We start from the raw sequence: 21,036 nt of genomic DNA on the forward strand, positions 1-21,036 counted from the left end.
TGAGTGGAGGCAACAGCAAAGAAGCTTAATCAGGATCACACAACAATAATGAATGGAAACACGTCGTAGCCAAGAAAGTTGAGCACCAACTAAGTAACTATTGGTCGGCATTTGAAAGTTATCCGTCGCAGGAGGAAATCTTTTTGTAAGTAATGGATTGGCCAGGCAAATCAGAAAGTACTTTCTGGATCAGAAAGCAGCTGTACTTGTATTGTTACTTTTGAAAGTAAGTTTTGTAGGGCAACTACAGTGGAATACACTGTAAACCTAAACGTCTGAATAAGTGTAAATGGCATTTTGGGACATTAATACGAGACTACTGCACTGTCTGCGTTTTATCTCGCTTTGGAAAAGTGGATTATTTGGATTCATCCGTTAATGAAATTGTTGGAATACTTTTTTTCTGGATTATTATCACTGAAAAAAAGGAAGGATTGCAAGGTTTCAAGTGACCAAGAGGATACAGTTCTTCTCGGGGGGAAAAATGGGTAATATAGAAAGTGTGGATGGCCAATCGGAGATGAAGCATCACATCATGCCTCTGAAGGTGCCCATGCCTGACCCCACCGAGCTGGAGGAGAAATTTGCCATTGTTTTGGTAAGTTATAATTATCTCAGATTGTCATGATGTTGGTCAAGAGACGCCTCACAAATGTCTAAATATGTTGAGTTATTTCACATTGGCCTGCTGGTGGTTGTATTTGTTTATTTTATCTAGGCCTACTTGTTTTGACTCCCATTTGCTTATAAGTGCATCATAAACACCACTCAGATGAGAGCAGTGACACAAGAGAGGTGACAAAAGAGTTGATTTGTGCTTTTTTTTGTTGGCATAACTGAGATGAAAGTGTATGTGTATTTACATGTCTACCCCTTTATCGTCTATTATGAGCTGCTGGTATTTTAAATGAACCGACCTGTGCTGTCCCGCCCCTCTCTCTCTCTGCCTGCTGTCCCCCCCTCTCCCCTCCTCTCCTCTCCTCTCTCTCTCCTGCGGTTCTTTTGTCTCCCCTAAAGTCAGACAACTCAGCGTTTGGCTGAAGTGGCAAACACTGAGCACAGCATGGTGAGAGTGGGAGGAGGAGGGGAGGTGTGGGGTTTTTTTTTTTTTTCAACAGTGGGGAAGGACATTACTGTATATCCTTGACAGAACACATTACTGCATTCTCCGTCTGTGTTTATTTAAAGTTTTCTTGCTGCAGGCTAACCATCTGAAAACAACATTTTCTGAATTCCCCCAAAACTCCCACACCCGAAGAGCCCCCCCCCCCCCCCCCTCCTTCCTCCTCTCTCCTCTCTCCTCTCTCTACACTCCACATCAGGCTGTCTGAACGCTTTGTAATAATGAGCACACAGTCAACACCCACTTTTACCTTTTATCAACACACTCAGGTTAGTCATCCTGCATCAAGGGAACATTTCATTTTTTGTCACATGACACAAGGGGACTTCACAAGTTTCCTCTTTTTTGGGAAAAACCATGTGGAGTTTTCCTTCGAATAACTTCTGTCAGGCTGTACCAGGGGTGGGAACTAATTTGTAAATCTATACAACTGTTAGTCCATTGACAGAAATTTAATCAGCAACTATTTTGATGATGAATCGTTTAAGTCATTGCTTGAAAGCAAGAATGCCAAGCATTCACAATGTGAGGATTTGCTGCTCTTCATTATCTTATGTGACAGCAAACTAAATACTTTTGGGGTTTTGGATTGTTGGTCACACATTTGAAGATCTGAGAAACATCTAATAGACATTTTTCACCATGTTCTGACAATTTATAGATTAAATGTTCAATTGACAAATCTTTTACTCAAGGAGATCTTGGATCAAGTATAGTATTCAGTTCTTTTACAAAGTATAGCCTATAGCAGTACTTCCTGACATGAGCAGATAAATCTGAGGGTCCACCAGTTGATTAAAGGGATAAAGTTAAAAAAAACATTTATTTTTTCTTAGTTCTCTTTAATTAGATACTTTCAGGGCCTGTAAAAATCTTTCTCATGAGACAATCCCTAGAAGGAGAAGTCACTCTTCTTTAGTTGAACTTCTTTCAACCCACAGCGAGGTCATAACCTGTAATGAGGGGTCATAAGTAAACATTGTGTCATTTCAAAGGCACACAAGGTTGAGAGCCATGTAATGCAGTAATGACTCAATTTAGATTATCACCACATTTCTGGTTTTCTGAGAAACCTTTCCTATTGCTATTTGGAAGAGCATCACTGAAGAGAACTGGACTGGACTAGAGCACTGGGGCTGTATTCACGTGTCTTATCTCACCATTAGGACTTACTTGTTGCTCTAAAATGATTTGGGAATTATTCCTACTGAAAGAGGCTTTAGACCTAAAACTTAGAAATCCTTAAGTTAGGACTGTTGTGTCCCTTATTTTTAGGAGATTCTCCAAACTCAGTTAGGAGCTACTTTTAGCCTCACAATGTTATGGCCACTTTTAGTAACATCCGGATCTGTAACTGGTAGAAAAGTCTTCAAAAAAGCTTCTTTTTTACATTTACTTGAGTAATATTTCAGTCATGTAGTTTTATTTTGTTTGAGTTACATGTTCAAGGACTGTTTCCACCCCTGATCAGCTCCACATACACCCAAACAGAAGACAGAAAGCTCAGTAACATCCCTCCAACTTGTTGCTCTGTTACAGTGTGAGTGATCCAGGCCTCTTACAACACGTGTCATAGCAGCATAAAATATACAAAGATTCAGAAAGATTTGAATGTAGAAAATACACTACCTGTCTGTTTATTTTTTGTTAAACACTAGTATGAGGGTTTCTCACAGGTGCTGATTTTGTGCTCCTCACTCCAAATTTCAGCATAACCACACCCAGCCTTTATTTGCATCTGTTTAAGACTTTAATTACAGTATCAAACAGCAGAGAACTGCAATCTTCACAGCATTACTCAGATAGTCTCATTCTTGAACACTGTGGACCCTCTATGTTTCTGGAATGAAGCCATTATTTGCTTGCCAAAGCTATCAACAGCTACACAGTAAAACCCTCATATGAAGAGGCTAGCGCAGCAAGAAGCCATTCAGGGCCCTGCTTGTTGACTGCTGTGCAAAGTCTCAGCTATTGTGACAACTACACACTGTACTACGCTGTAGGCGCTATTATGACAGCTCAAGTCACGTCTTTGTCATGCAGATGACTCACTGCTTGGCTAAGTGTTTGGTGTTAAACAGACATTTTAGATGCATGTAAAGTTTTTCCAAATGACTGATGGTTGATGATTTGTAGACGTCACATTTCCCATAAAGAAAGCCTAGAAAAGATTTTTTTTTTTTTTTTAATCAACATACTGCTTATCCTGCCTAGAGACTGGAACAGTTGTTCTGACTGCCCTGCAGCACAAAGTCAATAACTGTTATTATGTTCAGCCGTGCAGAGCAGATGATTTCTATGCAAGGGCCAGTAGACTCAACATTTCAGTTGTGTTTTTGACTGGGAAAAGTTTTTCAAGCTCTCTAACCCCAACCCCGCCCTACCCTATAGTACAGTAGCTCCAGATTTCCTTTACTTTGTGGGAAAGAACAACACACTTGTATATTTTAGTCTTCTTATCAGTCCTCTTGTCCCTGCACTACTTGCCTCTTGTTTCGAGATAAAGGTACATCAAAAGCTTTTGTCTTTTGGTTGGTGCTCTTCAGGAAGACGAGGCCATGGCTTTGTCATCTGGCAGTGGCTATATATCTGAGTTCTTTTTTCACATATGCCAAAAAATACTTTGGAAAACTTCTGCTAAATTGAGCAGATTTCTTTCTTTAGTATTTCTCAGCAGAGACGTAACTGGCATCATAGCAGCCTCGATAAATAACACACTCTCCATAAATGGGTATTTGGACATGGGTTTTTTCCCCTCTTTGGATCACTGCGTTTCTTGCTGCATGATGGCATGCTGCTGCTTGCTGCTGGATGGATGTGTCTGCTTCTGCGTGGTGGGACTGCCCTCTCCTCCCAGACACGGCACGCAGACGTCCCACTGGAATGACAGCAGCCCATAATGATGTCATGGGTGCAGCAGCCTTCGCCAGCGTAGTAATATCCCTGGGCTAATGACTTTAACAGCAGCTCTCTACTGTAAATGGTGGAGGGCAGTGGTGGAGGAGGGGGCGAGTGAGACCCCAGGGTTAGCTTAGACTACTTCATGCGGTCTGCTAATAAAATGCCTGGGTCAGGTCTAACCGGGAGCATGTGCTAAAGGCATCGCCTCGCTCCTTCTTGGTCTCTTTTGTCCAGCATCCTCAGAAACAGCTTCAGCTCTGTCTTTTGTGGCTGGAAACAGTTGCCTGGCATTTTCCTTTCTTCATTTAACAGGGGAAGTTGCATTGTAGCCAATGGTGGTTGGTTCGCTTTACAATGAGAACTGTGTTCCTGCAGGCTGCTTCTGGTGTATATCATGTCATTAATTCAGATTGTGATATAGATCTACCTAGACCTCACTCATAGACAAGTGTAGATCCACAACATAGAAGCCACATCTATAAAATTATATCTTGGTCATTGGCAGCGTTCCTTTAATAGTTTTGGCTCTTTTTCCATCTCTTTGTCCTTGGTAACTCTTACTTATCCTTGGACCGTACAACTTTGTGTGGTTCCAAAATGGAAATGGAATCTCTCATTCATTCAACCAGTCAGTGTTTCCTACTTTCCCATTCCCTGAATTCACTCTCACTGTGGGTCTGGCCTCTAAAATAACCTTCTCCATATGACTCTGTGCTTATGAAAACGATGTGAGATGAATGAGTGGCATTTTCAAAGGTGTACGTCTGGCCTGAGATCCTCTTTCAAAGTGCCCGAGCACCAATCTGCCGCTGGATTCCTGTGGTCTGGTCGAGACCGAGGCCGCAGGAGAACTCAGAGAGGGAAAATTCCCTTTGAACTGGCTGTCTGCCACCGTTCTCGGTTGTAATGACTTTACCAACATTTTTAAACAGTGCACACATATTTAAGAGCTGTTATGGGAGAAGCACAGGATTATTTTCACTACTTGATTGCATTGGAAACAATCCTAACCGATTTGTCTGCCTCCGCTCAACTCCCGGCATCTTTTATGCGCTGACATCCAGTTGCATCATGCAAAGAAGTGCAATCACAGCTTTTTATTTGAGGTTTGATTGTTCACAAAAGGAAGTCTCAAGATTAAGTCGCAGCAAACGTTGGGAAAAATACAGAAGGAGAGGTTAGCGTTGAGTCAGTAGTAGTGAAATCAGACATGCTGACAATGCGACTCCAGCACCCTGTCTGACATCACTGTTTTCTTGATGGTTGGAGTCTAAAGAAAGCTGCAATGTCTGATAGATGCCACTCAAGCGGAACTAATAGAGTCAAGCTGTGCGATGTGTTTTTGGACATGAAACCTAAATCATTTCTCTTTGTTTAATGGCTGTGGCGTTTTATTTATGTGCCTAACCCTCCCGTTCTCACACACATCACCACCACCTTCCTCTTTTCTAAAAAAGAGAAAAAAAATGTGTTTGTTACGTCACTTAAGTTGGAAGAGAGCGTACATCTGGCTCAGCTACCCACCACCGTGTCCCAGGAAGAGGGGGATTATGGGAGTCGAGTGCACACAGTTAACTCAGTTTTAGAGCAGCGGTGCAGGCAGCACAAGGCTGTCCACCTGGCTTTCTCTGCCCTCGGGCTGCAATTCCCCCAATCTGGGCCGGGCTTTATGGGGAGTTTTAGTGCTTCTCTGCCTCTTTCCTTGCAGCTATTTTGGAAAGCAAAGGTCAAGTTAAAGACCATGACTGAGCAGATATAACATGTCCACATTCAACATAGATGGTGTACATCAGATCCACCTAAGTGATTGATTCTGTTAAGCCAGATAGCCAAGAAAGCTAAAGCACATGTAGTTGTTGTCGTTTGATTGAACTTTCACAGATTATCTGTGGGTTTGGATTTATTCATACATGCAAAAAACCACTGCATGTGTTTGTCATTTATATGCATATGCGTGTGTGTGTGTGTGTGTGTGTGTGTTGGTGGTGGGGGGGGTGTTGTGGGGGTTTGCATGCTGCTCCAATGCAGCTGCACCAAGGCTGTAGGTTGGAGAAGTGGTTTCCTCCTCAATACAATGGGGACTCTGTCAGTCAGTGTTGTTTTAGAAAGGGGGCCTCATCCCCTGGTGCCTTTTGTGCAGCTACACTCTTTTTTACGTGGACGCTGAGAGGAACTGCTGTAAGCCTGTTTAAAGAGCCAGTGGATTACAGCTTGATGCTACCTCTAGTATACACTAGTGACGTGATGTAATTATTTCCCAGGCCTTCCTTAAATGACTTAAAGGACTTTCTTTATCTTCTCATTTCTCACATTTTACTTCTGCCTTTTTACAGTGACACTTGGAGTGAATTATCTAGAGATAAAGGGGGACTTTTTATGATGTACGACTAACAACATAATTCAGCAGTTGTCATGTGTCTTGATTTTTTTTTCTTTTGGTTTTACTTTTTGTTCCCTTTATTATTTTATCACTGTTTCTCCTTCCAACTCTGACTTCCTCTAAGGAGACAAATGCTTAGAAAGATTATTTGATTCAAAACTTTTATTCCCACTCAGCTCAGGCTCAGATTTGTTGCCCTTTCTCTTTGGCCGACCTTCATCTCTTTAACTGGGCAGTGTGTCAAAAGGCCTGGCCCGGCATGAGTTATTGAGGCATTCATGTACCTGCATTCCTGACATTCCCTGTGAATATCGTCTGTTGGCTGGGGCTTCCCTGGGTCCTGCATGGACGCACAGAGAAGAACAAACAGGATGTTCGCAACACAGGAATGAACGAATACCTCTGATTCATGACCAATTGTAGTATTTATTTATAACTCAGTGCTAGCTTTACATGTGTATCTTTGTTTGTGTTCACACTTCCTAGATTTGTTAAAAAAAAAGAACTAGACAATGTGGTTGGTGCAAAATTTTGCCAGGTGGGATATCTGTAAAAGTTTGACGTCACTGTTATTTTGGACGCTTGTATCGGATAAAAACAACTTCCTAGATAAGGACATGTAAACAAGAGTGCATTTCAAGTTCGCTCACATTTGAAGCTCGAGGAACATCTGGCTCCAGAAGGACCTTGAGCTCCGGACATTTGCGTCTTTATCTTAGGCAGTGGCCGTTAGTTTGGCTTCAAAGACGCCTGTGATGATAATGGCTCGCTTGGACACAGCTATCACTGCTGTCGATCACTGCTACGTCACCGGGTAAATAAATGGATTAGCAAATGCGTTCTGGGAGGCGGTTCTTGATTTATCAACTGAAAACGGCATTGCACCAACTTCCTGTTGCTTTGACTGGCTGTGGAATGTACATTTGGGTTGAGTGTTGTAAAGAACGGACTGGAGGGAAAGTTATTCTCTCAACAGAGTGACTTAGAGGTCACAGACTCGAAGACGCAAGTTCATGGGAGAAGAGAGGGAGCTAGAAGCCATTCAGGCTGGAGAGGGGAAGGTAGTGGACCAGCATGAAATGCTAAAGAAGGCCTGAAACTGAAACCACAGCTGTAAACTGTGTCTCATTTAACTCCTGATTTAATGGGGATTTAACACTTCATGAAATTAGTTGCAAACCTCCCTTAGGGAAAGTTTCAGCCAACCACTGTTTCTGTTCACTGTTACAGACAGTAGTTCAGATTAATCAAGTAGTCTATCAACAGAAAATAAACAGGCAACAATTCCCATAATCGATTAAGTCATCTATCAAGCAGAAATTCCAAACAATCACTTGTTCTAGCTTCTCTGATGCAAGGATTTGCTGCTTTTCTTAATTATAAATTGAGTATATTTGGGTCAGACAGAACTAGTACATTGCACTGCAGGAATTGTGAATTTAATATTTAATAAGAAAAGCAGCAACTCCTCATGTTTATGGAGCTGAAACCAAAGAATGTTTGGCTTTTTTGCTTGAAAGTTGACTGAAATGATGAATTGATTATCAAAATAGCTGCTGATATGTTATCCTCTGATGGACTGATCGATTAATCGTTCTACAACATGTAATTGATTAACCTGGAAATTTTATTTCCAATGATTTATCAATGAATCACTATTTGCAGCCATAATATAAATAAACTGATGTCAAGATAAAAAGGGTTTATTTTTTTGTATAACACAGAATTTTCCACATCTATTTTTTTGACTGTTTGGAAATTGGAAAGCAATGTTTGGTGTGTTACAGAGTTTTCACTAACCACATGCTTTAGGTCTCACGTCAGGAATGTGGTTTTCCTGCTGACAGTAGATTTGCATGTAAATGAGGTGCTTGCTCTTACCTGTTATGTTAATATCTTAATAAACAAGTTCTTAACTGAGTCTGTTTATGTTTTCTTTGCAAACAAGAACCAGCATCAGTAGGAGTAGACAGGGAAACTTTTACTTCTCCGCCTGTTAGAAAAACATCTTCCCCTCTGCTTTCTGTCCCTCCCACCTCCAGTCTCTGTCTTTTGGAGAACTGGTAGCATTTGCTCTGTTGGCCTCACAGTCTTCCAGCATCTTTGTGCAAGACCCATGCTTTGTTGTGATTGCCTAGTTCGGGTTACCTCGCGAAAGAGCGATAGGACGATCAGATGTCTGTTCAGAGAAAGGGGGGCAGTTTTTTCTCACACTCTGCTCTGTTGCTTTCAATTCAGTGGGCCTTACCTGGAAGCTGGAAAAACACCTAGAGTTCCTTCATGCATAAACACATTGTCAGAGTGGATGTGCAAAAACACACACACACACACACACACGCACGCACGCACGCTTGTGTTACACATAGCAGCCTCAGAACAAATCTAACATTACTCAGAGCCGTTTTTGATTTCCTGGCGAGTAGAGGAAGTCCCTGCAGCCCTGTGACGACAAGAGCTGAGGCTCTCATCCTGTCTCCTCTCATTGTGTTCCAACAGTGAGGAAAAGGAGAAAGCCAAACAATAGCACTGACAGCAACATTCATTAATAAAAAGCTAATGTAATAAATATATCTTTGGATGCTGTCACAGAATGATTCACTATTAAGTTTGCTGTATAAGACGTCATTCTATCAGGTCATCTGTTCTGCTGAACCCCACCTCGTGTAATCTGTTGCAAGTCTACGTGACCTGTACATGACACACTTCCTGTCCTTTGCATCTATGAGGGTGTAGACACTTATTTATTTCTCTCCTTTTGTCTTTTTCTGAGCTACACATTTATCTTGACCTATATCCAACCACCTCTGGCATAGGAACTGCTGCATCACTTTCTTCTCTTGTTGTGAGGGCAACATATGCTCAGTTAATATGCTTAAAGAAAACATCCCAGGTCCCATATTCATTGTGTTTTCTTTGCCTCCTTCTTGGCTCCACTTCCTGACAGGGATCAGTGGCCTGGCTTTTTCCACCCTCCTCAGACAGTAACCTTCATTAAAGAGCTACAGGTCTTATCTTTCCCCTCACTGGCTGGTCTGGTATTTTCCTTTGTTACTGGATTATTGAAGTATTTTCTGAAGAGTGTTGCTTTTTCATTTATAGCCAAGCGGCTTTGAAACTATATATGCTAGTGCCTTAACTGTTTGTGGAGAAAAGAGAAGAAGCAGCCAATAACATTTCTCTGAGATTATTAACAATAACATTAGCAATGTGCATGTTCTGTTTGCCGGTTTGTTGTTCTTGAAAAGTAAGAATCAGGCCAAATATCTGAGTGTTATCATGAAAGATCTAAAATCGAAATTTTAAGCCGCCATGTCCGATATGTTGCAACATCAGCCTTTCATCCTCTGTAAAATAAAGCAGTCAGGGAGAGTAATGTCCAAACAGGATCTGGAAAAGCTGATCCATGCTTTTTTCTCAGTAGATTAAATTAATGTAACTGTTTCTTTTCAGGCTTCAGCTGCTCAGAGTCAAAACAAAAAGATTACTCTATTAAAGGGTCAGATGTTAAATGATAAATACAAATAAGTGGCTGGGTTAGGACATTGTTTTTTTATGATTTATAGTTCTAATATTCTGATATCCAAATATGAATTATGTTTTAACCTTTTCTGTTGTTTTCTATTATTAATCTTTTAATTTAATCTGGTTGTGTTCTTCTTTGTATATGAAATGTGCTGTACAGTACATGAACAACTAAATTACCTCGCCTTTGTCTCAAATGCGTTTTAAGCTCAGTTCATTGTTGTCTTTGGCTGTTACCCTCGGTTATGTTGGCTGGGCAGCTTCCAGTTGAGTCGTGCCATAGGTCCCTTCTTCCTGGACCCCACCCTGATGAGCAGACACTCAGACTTGTTGGGGGTAAAAGAGGGCCGTCTGGGCCTCTGACTGAACTGCCACAGGCTCTGTCCAGCTTAGTAAGCTGTTCAGCCGCCCACTCTTTTCCCTCTGAACTGATGACAACTAGGTCTGGCCTGTGTAAACCTATCAAAGTAGATAAAAAGACAGATTCTGCATTTCCAACCCAATGATAAAGCACCAAAGAGAGAATCACACTGGATGCATTTCCTTAGTAGACCACATAAATGGGATAAGGAAAAGCATAATACCTTTCTAAATGAATGAAGAATAAAGTTTTTTAGTATTATGTCATGTATGGGCTTATAAGATACCAGATATTAATATTCATATTTCCAAACAATATTGCAAAAAGTCCAAAGATTAAGAAAATCAGTTCAAATCTTTTTCACAATCACCTTTTCAGAATTTGACTGGTCAATATATCACTGAAAAAACCTTACCATATAATACTGGAGACATCAGAGTAAATACTACTTAAATAGCTCTTATTACCCCCCATTCCAGGCTTTTGAGACCAAGTTAGCAAACTTAACCACATTTAAATGAAACAACCAGTCCATTTTTTGATGATATTTACACCAGATTATTTCAGGGTTTCATTGGGCCAGCACAAGGCAAGTTAACATCAGAGTGTGTACAATACAAAAGAAAATATAGTTAAAATATAACCAAAGAGATCTTGCAGAATAAAACTCTGTTGCAAGCCTGGCAACAACCTTGGAAGCAACTTGGGCAACACAGAGCCATTCTGCAACAGTCTCAAATGAAGAGTCATTTAGTTTTGGTTTATGTTGGTTTTATATCTTATCCCGGCTCAAAGTGTGAAGCTGTGAGAAAGATCGGGGGGGGGGGGGGAACATCCTGTCGCTCTTTTCCATTTGTTTCTCTGGGAGCCTTTGGCCGGAGTTGCAGGTCATAAACTCAACTCAAGGCTAATTGTAAATCAGCTCGGATTAGGAAGCTGTCCAGTTGAGGGCAGATGGAGTTGCCCTGTCGACTGTGATGTCTGAGGTGACCAGCACTTCCCTTGGCTGTGGGGGTGACTGTGCGTGACTTGAGCACTCTGCTGAGTCCCTGATGGCTCTCTTGGACTCTCCATGCCTCCTTAACCGGCAACCTGACCCCCGTCAACTACTTTAACTGTTGAGTTTTTAAAACCTCTGTCCTCCTCCTTCAATGGCTCAAATGTCTCTCTGTTTTTGAGTTTATACCGTCTACATTTGCCTGTGAATAGTCCTCCTCCACACATCCTTTTCCTTCTTAGCTCTACTTTTTGTTTCTTTCTTTTCTTTGTGCTCTTTATCTTTTTCTTCTTATCTGCCTGTTATTTACCCTAGGTTTGCAACTAATGGCTATTTTGCACTGTCAATTAAATGAATTAGACTGTCAAGCATAGTTTTGAGTAATCTTTTTATTCTAAACAGTGGAAAGTGCCCATAATTTCTCAGAGACCAAGGTAACATCTTCAAATTGCTTGTTTTGTCTGACATTTAGAAAGCTGGAACTAGCAAATGTTTGCTGTTTTGCTTGATAAATGACTTAAATGATTAACCATTAAAAATGTAAATTAATTTTCTGTCAGTTACCCTGTCAGAGTAGTCAAATTTCTTCCAATATATCCTTTGTCTCTTTATTCATTTACTTACTGCTTTGTGGCTGATTTATGTGCAAGAGAAAAGCAAAAAAGATTCATATTTTGGTCTTTTAACAAGCTCATAAACTATATTATAGTTTAAAACTCTGGAGTTTTTCATTCTGTTTGGAAACTCTGTCTCTTGTTCTGGCTCACAAAAGGGGCCCTAATGATGGGAGAGATAGTGTTGATAATAGAACCAGTTCATCTGGTTGCGCAGTGTCCTGGTGTTGTGTTTTAGCCGGATTTTGCTCTACACAGCACCAGGGGGCATATTCTGACCCTGCCCACCAGCCATTGTTAGCGATTTTCTATGAGGAAAAAAATATAGCTCAAATGTCAAAGGATGGGAATGGCACAGTACCAAACCAAAACAAAGCTTCATATTGAATCCTTTGTCGAGCCATTCTCAGGTCAAACAAGAAAGGCCTTGCTGGAGGAGAGAGTATGTGGGCAGTGTGGCAACATAACAAGCACCAAACATTTTTGGCATTACTGTAGTATTTTACCCCTGAAAATAAGTAAGTAAATAAAGCTACTAAATGATGTGCCTCTGCTCCTTCTCCCACGTAAGACTACTTCTTTTTAGCTTTTTATAAACACGGGAAGTGCAAGATTGTATCAGTGTGGGAGAAAGTGAAATGAAATTAGCTAAATTGGGTTACTTGGTTCAAATTACCCAAATCTAGTCAGAAAGGAAACATCCCCTCTGCTTTTTGCCTTGTTGCGGGAGAAACCTTTTCTCTATACGCTCAATCAGTCAAGCAGTACTTTTTTTTAAAACCCATTTTAACTTTGTTACCTCACACACATCTGCACACAGTCCCACCTGCATTTGTTTACAATCCCTTAGGCTCTAACAGACAAAGAGCAGAACATTATGAAACATCAATGTCTTCAGTGTGTTTTCATTGCTTATAATGACTCTCCTATAAAGCAGAAGGCAGGGCTCCTCGTGCAATTCTCAATATTATACTGTTTCCACTTCTAATGAATGTTTTCGCCATTTTCAACTTTTGCTCTTTTGTCTTTACTAAATGAATGAGCATCTGCGTTTGTGTCTGGTCTGTTTGTTTTCCAGTAAGTCAAGATTAAATTAGCACAAAAGGGGACCTTGCTCTTTGCCTGTTTGCCCCACAGTTCTACTTTAGTATGCATGACTGAGTAAGAAAACAGAGAGGAACAGGCTTCGGGCCTGGCCAGATGCTGGAGCAGATATCTGGGTTTATTATTTCATTTACATTAAAACCAAGCTTATGTTACATTATCCGGAGTTTAAAATAAGGTTATTATTTATTGTACTAGTTTTTAATCAGTGACCAATGCTAATCAAGAAAGTGGACCAACCCTAATTAACCGTTTTCCATTTATTTTTTAAAAAATAGCTTTTAAAAACTGCAGGTTGTATCCACTTTTTTGTTAAAAGTGCTTAGAGACTCACATCATTCATTAGAGACAGATACAGATGGGAGATGCTACTCTTCACTTCCTTGTACGACTTTCGTAAAGACTGTGTTGTAGGTAAAAATCTCTCCCAGGAGAGACAAAAGAGGAGAGAGCAGCTTGGGGGTCAGACAAGAGAGAAAATTTACTACTATAAACTACTACTATAAACAGGACACATTCCTCCTGTAATTCTGGACATCTGGTATGCATGTTGCTTCTCTTTTCTCTCCTGTGTGGGATTTGTAAAGCCCTTAATGTCAAAGGCCCAATATATAACATCTTGGCACTGCTTTTCACTACAGTTACAGCCTGTTATAGTCTTTCAGGCATTTTATTTTTGCATTTCTTGTATCTGTTTATAAAAGGGCTTTTCTATAGCATCCATTGACAGTTTAAGGTTACTGCATGTGTTTTTGAGTGTGTTTTGTAATTTGTGGTTGCAAAAAAGAAGATACAGAAGCACCTTTTCTTTAGCTCTGTCTTCTTTAGACAACGTGATTCATGATGTGCTGATGGAGTGAGTAATGTGGTCCTAATGTGGAAAACGAATTTTAAAATACTCACATGTGATATTCCACCCCTGCCAGTGACTGAGTGGTTGTCATAGGAACAAGAATATATGTTTTTTTCCATCTGTCAAACACATATTGGCCCCGCCAGTGGCAAAATGCCAGTGTGAACATCACGTCTGGCGTGGGATGGGTTAATAACAGTGCAGGGTGTTTTAGACGGGAGACTGAGTTATAGCTGCAGGTTAAAAAGTCAAGCTGACAGGCCGTTTGTGGCCAGGCTTATGGGGTACTGTTGATACGGGTGTAAATGAGGGTTCCCAGTGCAAACAATCCCTCATGTTTCTTCAAAGAGAAACGCTGAGGCGATCAGTTTCAGGGCCTGGCGAGCTCCCCTCATATTGTTGCGCTTCCTCATTTTTAAGATTTCCATGTCAACCCCTGTTTACACGCTCTTGGCTCAGTCACGGAAGTAATTAGTCAGCTTGTGTTATATAGTTTTTGTTATTTTTCGACAGTCATCACGAGGACATAAAACGCTTAAGTGCATTGGTCTTCAAACATAAATTAGAGCATTAAGGCTTTAATTTGAGCCACAGTAAACTGGCCGCCTCAGGACGTCTCGTGTGTGTGTTTTTATGGCTGGATTAGATGACAGGGCTCGTAATAGGCTCGTACTCTGATAGTGGCTGAGAGACTGAAAGTGTTGCCTGAATGATAGTGAGACAGAGAGCACAGAGGAGATGCGGATCATCTCCTGTGGCAGGATGTTGAAAGTCAACACAGGACGTGAGGTCATGCTGTAAGTCCCCAAAGTTTCAGCGTTGGCGCCAAAGGCCTATAAAGTACCGGTTACTGACACCCACTCAGTGACTGCTTCTATAAATAGTCAAACACACAGATAACAAAGAAATATGCAGCGATAAAAAGATATATCTCGAGATGATTCTGAGGAACTGATTCATGCATTAATCTCACCCACATTAGATTACTGTAATGCACTTTTTTGCTGGTTTACTCAAACAAACAATAAGAAGGCTCCTGCTCATTCAGAATGCAGCAGAGTAGGATCCCTAGAATAAGATCCACATCTGGTGAAGGTGCTTCAAGCTACTTTGGTCCTGTGCTCAGTCTTCCTGATGAGCTGACATCTGTCACATTCAAAAAATAAACTGAAAATGTTCTGTTTCCTGAGGCTTATAATTAGTTATTATGTGTCTGTGGTATGTCAGTGTCTTTTGGTGGGTGCTGGTTATCAGTGTTGTGTGTTCTTGCATTTTATGTTTTTTTTAATATTCTCATGTCACTTCTTGTTGCTGTATGCACTTTAATGTAAAACACACTGACTTTATCTGTAATGAAATGTGCCATATATAGATGAAAGTGCTTCGCCTTGCCATAAATTAATCTAATTCTTACATTTTATATTTTCAGAATTCTATGAACCTGCCTCCAGACAAAGCCCGGCTCCTCAGACAATATGACAATGAGAAGAAATGGGACCTCATCTGCGACCAGGTGCATTCAGAAATTCTGATTCATGACCAAACCTGCACTGCAAATGCACACACACCTCATTACCTTAACTCATTCTGCAAAAAAAAAACATCTTGTCTTTCATTGCCAGTGAAATTACATTCTTTTGTGTATCTTCTTTGGGCTTCAGGAGAGGTTTCAAGTCAAGAATCCACCTCACACCTACATCCAGAAAATACGAGGATACTTAGATCCCGGAGTCACGCGAAAGGTGGGGAATTATTAATAACCTTTCAGACACTTCCTCCAATTAGAAAGAACTGCTATAAAGTAAAATCTGGACAGTGATAAATGTGCAGCAACAATCTGATTCCATTGTCTGTCGCAGAAGTTTCGCAGGCGGGTGCAGGAATCTACAAAAGTCTTGAGGGAGCTGGAGATATCGCTGAGGACAAACCACATCGGGTAATCAATTCATTTCTCTATACAGATTTGTTTATTGGTGCACAAAGCTTGAGGAAACCATGTTATTGTTTTCCCTTGTAAAGAATAGTCCTTTCTCTGCTCTTGCTGCTGCAGGGACCCAGAGCTCTCTCTGGTGCCCAGATCTCCCCCCATTGTTCTAACTTGCCAAGCTCTGCAGCTCCACTTCATAGAGCTGGTCCTCATAATGCCCAGATGGTAGCCATTGTGCTGCTGCCTCGTCCACTCCCCCATAGTGTGGAGCAGGAAGCTTTGTTGTGTATGCCAGAGGGGCAGGAAGACCGGCTGACCAATGCTGAACCCAGTGAAAAGCAGAAAAACACACACACAAGGATACTTTTATGTTTACACATTTCTCACATACCAAAGCAAACATCCTCTTTGTGATGTTTTATCTTTTTTGGTCACATATTTCCACTCTGCACAGTTTACCCTGCACCTACTGTATGTGTGGATGTTAGTTTAGGTCTCTCTATCTTCAGTGTTGCCCACATGACTCTTGACTTGACTAAAAATGTGCTGCAGTGCCTTGCCACTGAAATCCTGGGCAAAAACAATCCCATAAAGGCTTTGATTTTCCATAGCATTCATGGAGCTCCAAGAATAACTCATATTCTATTAGGCCTCATCAATAAAGGCATGTTTCAATGCATTTCCCAGAAAGACCCGCAGACAAAGAAAAAAAAAAGGGAGGCTATTTTCAGAGGGCTTGTGTGGGTGGGATTAATTGTAACAGACGCAGGTTTATTGTGTGCGTCTGAGTCCTGGGCCCTTTCAGATGTGTTATTCCTGAGATTGCCAAGAAAATCTGAAATAGCAACTGGTTGGAGAGACGTAGAGGGAGCGAGAGAGGAAGGAGTGAGGGGTCAGAGGCAAGGAGGGAGAAAAGGGAGGGTGGGGTGGTAGACAGGAAACTGATGATCAAGCCCGCCTCCTTGTCCTCCCCCTTCCCTTCTTCACCCAAACTAACTGCTTTGTTCGCTTTCCTCTGCTCACCTCTCTTCCCTTTCCCCCTCCCTCCCTCCTCTCCTCTCCTCTCCTCCGCTACTTTGAAGCTCTTGATTGCTTTCCTGCCTAACTCACTATTGGCTGACTAGCAGTCTGTCATCAGAACCAGCCCTTCAGGACTATTTTAAGAACCTTTTACCTCAATCCTGTCCCCCTCTGGGGTTCCATGAAGTAGGGAGGAGGTGACTGGGGTCTGTGGGGGGAGGCAGACTAAACTGTCAGAGGTTCGACCCGAGCCCACTTCTCTTAGCCATATTCCCTCCACATTCTTTCTCTCATCGCAGTGGGAATTCCTTTGTTAGGAGTTGTTTCTCTCTCCAGAAAACTGGAGTTAAATGGGGAAGAAATCTGAAGCCTTGCTCTAGTTTACTTTCCGCTGCATTCTTGCCAAGTTCTTCCTGTCAGGGAAGGGGAGACCCCCTTCGGAGCTGCCTTAAAGGATCATTCCAGTTAACAACTTGGGTCTTATTTTTATAGCTTTTGCCATCACTTCTATCAGTTAGAATAGGATTATAGTTACCCAAATGATTGCTGAGATCCAAGTCAGACAGTGCAAGAAACACAAGTCACACAATCACACAGTTCATAAACCACGTGAAAACTGAAAGTAAGCGCACCTGAAATGTCTGTAATAATCCCTCATTGTAGGAAAACTGTGTGCACACACAGCTAAGGGAAATTAAGTAAGTGAAATTTGAGCCAATGTTTTTTTCTCAAAACCTGTAAGATTGTCTTACTGCTCCTGTCTTACTTGGTGCACACTCAGATTCCGCCACTTTGGTGGGTACAGTCGATGTTTTTATCACCGATTGAACAGCGCAGGTCTAATAGGCTGAATAATTCTTTTACCTCTCATCAAACTGTTGAATACAACTCAGCCCATGTAACTATCAGGGGCTGATGGCACACTCTAAGTTTTATGTTAATGTGTTTCATGCTTCAGGTATGTTTTATGTGCGTCTGTGTGCTTAAGTCTCTGTGTGTTCTATGTTTTACGTGGCTGCAAGACAAACTACCCCTTGGGGACAATATAGTTAAAGTTGAAGTTGGAAAGGGTGCCCGAAAATACAAAAATTGGACCCAAGATGTAATAAACCAGAGTCTTATGGACGCCAATTGTCCTTTTTATTTAATGTTTGCATTTATTTTTTCTCTCTGTTTTCAGTTTTCTCTCTTTTCTATTAATGGGTAAACTCAAGCCCTGGATAAGGGTGTGTTCTTGATTTGGTGCCCTGCTAACCCCTCTCTGTTCTCCTGCGTCACAGGTGGGTCAGGGAGTTCCTCAATGATGAGAACAGAGGTCTCGACATCCTGGTGGAGTATCTCTCTTTTGCCCAGTGTGCTGTCATGTGAGTACTTTTGCACGCATATACACAAACACACACACCTCTTATGACTCTTGCCAGAACCTGGGTTGGGCAGTGGATCCAGCTGCTGAGTTAACACGTTGTGTCCTGTAGAGCCTAATGAACTGCTTGTGCATTTGTGCATCAAATAAAAATTGCTTTTGCATTCTTTGGATATGTGTGTATGCCTTGTTGCGTACTTGGCAAACGTGTTTCTGGACAGATGCTATGTGGTGTAGCGCTGAGCTATACTTTGCCTGAATAGGATAGAATCTCTGTGCTGAATCTTTATCATGCAGCTTGATGACAGTTCTTGTGATAACCCCTGGCTCTCTACCAAGCTGCCTTGCTAACCTAGCCTCCCCCGTGCCTCTCATCTACACCCCTATCTGTGCCTCTGTGTTGGCTTGTCTGTCTATCTGTCTGTCTGTCTGTATGTGGCCCAGGTTGGATTTTGAGGGGCTGGAGAATGGGGAGGATGGCTTCTTGGACAAGGCTAAATCTTGGAGCAGGTCCATAGAGGATCTGCATCATACAAGCACCCAACCCTTCTGCAACACACTGGTGCGCTCTGCTCGCCAGTCTGTCCTCCGGTACGTATTGCTAAGCTTGCTTCCCCGCTATTAGCTATCCATGTTATCGGCTCGCTCTGCTAACCTTAAATGCTATACGTATGTATTAGCATGAAAGTTGTCCTGGTGCTGTTTTGTCTCAAGAAAATGCCAGAGTGGTTGATAAGTTATAGGTCTGTGACCTTTCTCTTGACCTCAAGACTCTGCATAAACTCAATCAGATGATGAGCTGTATCAGAGATTTTTAAAAAAAAAAAAAACTGAAAGTCTTTAACCTTTTGCACTGTCTCTCTTTGTTAATGGTCCTCCCTCATCTGTCCAGATGTGCGTCTGCACTGTCTTTAGATGAGAGCCAGCTGTGAGCTGCAGCATATGTTGGACAGTTGTGATTCTCCTCTTCATCACTGAGCCACACACAGACAAGATATGAAGAGATATCAAGAGTGATAGGATGAATTTAGTCAATCTGAATGTAAAAAGTTGTTGTCCTCAAGATTAACTTCCAGTCAGTAAAGTGTTTAGTAATACATTGCCATTGAATCTGTATGACTATAACCTTATGTATTATGTAGTATGTATGTTAGAAAATATAAACAATACATATATATCAATAAATATATGCACATATATGACTCAGATGCTGGATCATGAGACACTATGAAAGCCATTTATAAACTGCACAAGAAAAGTAATATGTGCACATGATGACTGGGCAATACAGTTACATAATGGCAGTCTCTGTGCAAAGACCTCAGTCTGTTGACAGCAGTGAGGAAACAAGGCATCTCCCATGATGCATCTGTAACCTCAAAAGCCATCTTAAGTTTTTTTCTGTCAGACCTCATTCTCTATAATTTTCTCTCGCTCTCTCTCTCTCTCTATGTGACACATATAAACCAAGAGAGCCATTTGAATGCTAGATAAAAAAAAACTGAGAAATAAATGAAACAAGCTGTGATTAAATTTAAAGTTAAACACATTTCAATTATTGAATCTCTACCAAATATTAACTTCTGCCATCTGTTGCAGCTATGGCACAGTTTCCAACAGCAAAACCATCAAGAACTCCCGTCTTGTGAGCCAAAAGGATGATGTGCATGTGTGCATCATGTGCTTGAGAGCGATCATGAACTACCAGGTACCAAACACTCTACAATATGTACAGGCTCATACACAATCTGACACAGACATCTGTCATAAACCTGAGGATTATGTGTTTCCTGTGAAGTGAAGTGGTGAACACTGCATATATACGCAGGCTTTTCTGACACCACATCCTGTTCTCTCTGTCTGTCTTCTTCATGCAGTATGGCTTCAATATGGTCATGTCTCACGCACACGCAGTCAATGAAATTGCTCTCAGCTTGAACAATAAGAACTCACGGTAAGAACTGAGGCCCCCGTCTCCATAGACGCAGGGCTGGGTCAAACAATAGGAGAAACCCTGTAGCCAGTTCATATGATATGCCTTCCTTTCTCCATGGGGCTCGGCTTCTCTCTGAAGTTGGGGATCAGAGGCATATATACAGGCTGTTAGAGGAATGTTTACTAAAGGAGATTAGTGGTAAACCGCTGGGGCTGATCACTTCATAATGAAGACTGGGAGGGTAAACACTTAAAAGCTAGAAAGACCTGCCCTTGCTTCAGACTTCAGTATGAATTATAGATTTAAACTCCTTCATGTTGATGTATTTGCACTAGTTTTGAGGATTGCATGCATAAACATACATTCTAGTAGTGTAGACTGTATAAATATTGTGTTTTTGCACCTTTAATTTGAGAGAGAGAGTTCATATTTGAAGTTGAACTGTCCAGGTGTGTTGCCCTAATGAGTGTCTCCTGTACTTCCAGGACAAAAGCCTTGGTCCTTGAGCTGCTGGCTGCCGTCTGTCTAGTACGAGGAGGTCACGAGATCATCCTCTCAGCATTTGACAACTTCAAAGAGGTGCCTAAAGCAACATTTTAATGAAATTTGAACCATTGCCACCTAAAGTTGCACCGTTTATAACACTGTGGTAATACACAGCTAACCTTGTGAGGACTGAAAATGCTAAAAAACATCCATTAATTTAATTGCCATCATTTCCCACATCACTGGTATGCATAGAGGCCTAAAAGAGTCATTGTAGTGGTATGAAAGTTGAGGAGCTCTGGGAGTTTTCATGTCCACTGAGGGTGTAAGCAAAGCTCTATGGTGGCCTATCTGAGGTTATTAGTCTCATTAAGACACCAGATGTGAGCCAACCTTGAACAATGATAAGGATCAACTCCCTGATGGGAGCCAGTGGACCACAAAGGTTT

General features: G+C 41.4%; 1 protein-coding gene across 6 annotated transcripts in view; it reads left to right on the forward strand.

Moving 5' to 3' along the window:
- Positions 1-16: 16 nt before the first annotated feature.
- Positions 17-21,036, forward strand: part of fmnl3 (formin-like 3) — a 31,897-nt gene continuing 10,877 nt past the window's right edge. For 4 of the 6 annotated variants that reach the window (XM_067592239.1, XM_067592238.1, XM_067592242.1 and 1 more), the window contains exons 1-9: positions 17-598; positions 15,285-15,368; positions 15,517-15,597; positions 15,715-15,791; positions 18,083-18,166; positions 18,610-18,756; positions 19,765-19,873; positions 20,043-20,119; positions 20,587-20,680. In XM_067592239.1, the coding sequence (XP_067448340.1) occupies positions 485-598; positions 15,285-15,368; positions 15,517-15,597; positions 15,715-15,791; positions 18,083-18,166; positions 18,610-18,756; positions 19,765-19,873; positions 20,043-20,119; positions 20,587-20,680 (867 nt within the window). In that variant the 5' untranslated portion in view covers positions 17-484. The remainder of the gene's footprint in view (positions 599-15,284; positions 15,369-15,516; positions 15,598-15,714; positions 15,792-18,082; positions 18,167-18,609; positions 18,757-19,764; positions 19,874-20,042; positions 20,120-20,586; positions 20,681-21,036) is intronic. The other 2 variants (XM_067592240.1, XM_067592243.1) reach the window with 2 other exon arrangements.

This window comes from Thunnus thynnus, chromosome 6, assembly GCF_963924715.1.
Source record: "Thunnus thynnus chromosome 6, fThuThy2.1, whole genome shotgun sequence".
NCBI lineage: Eukaryota > Metazoa > Chordata > Actinopteri > Scombriformes > Scombridae > Thunnus > Thunnus thynnus.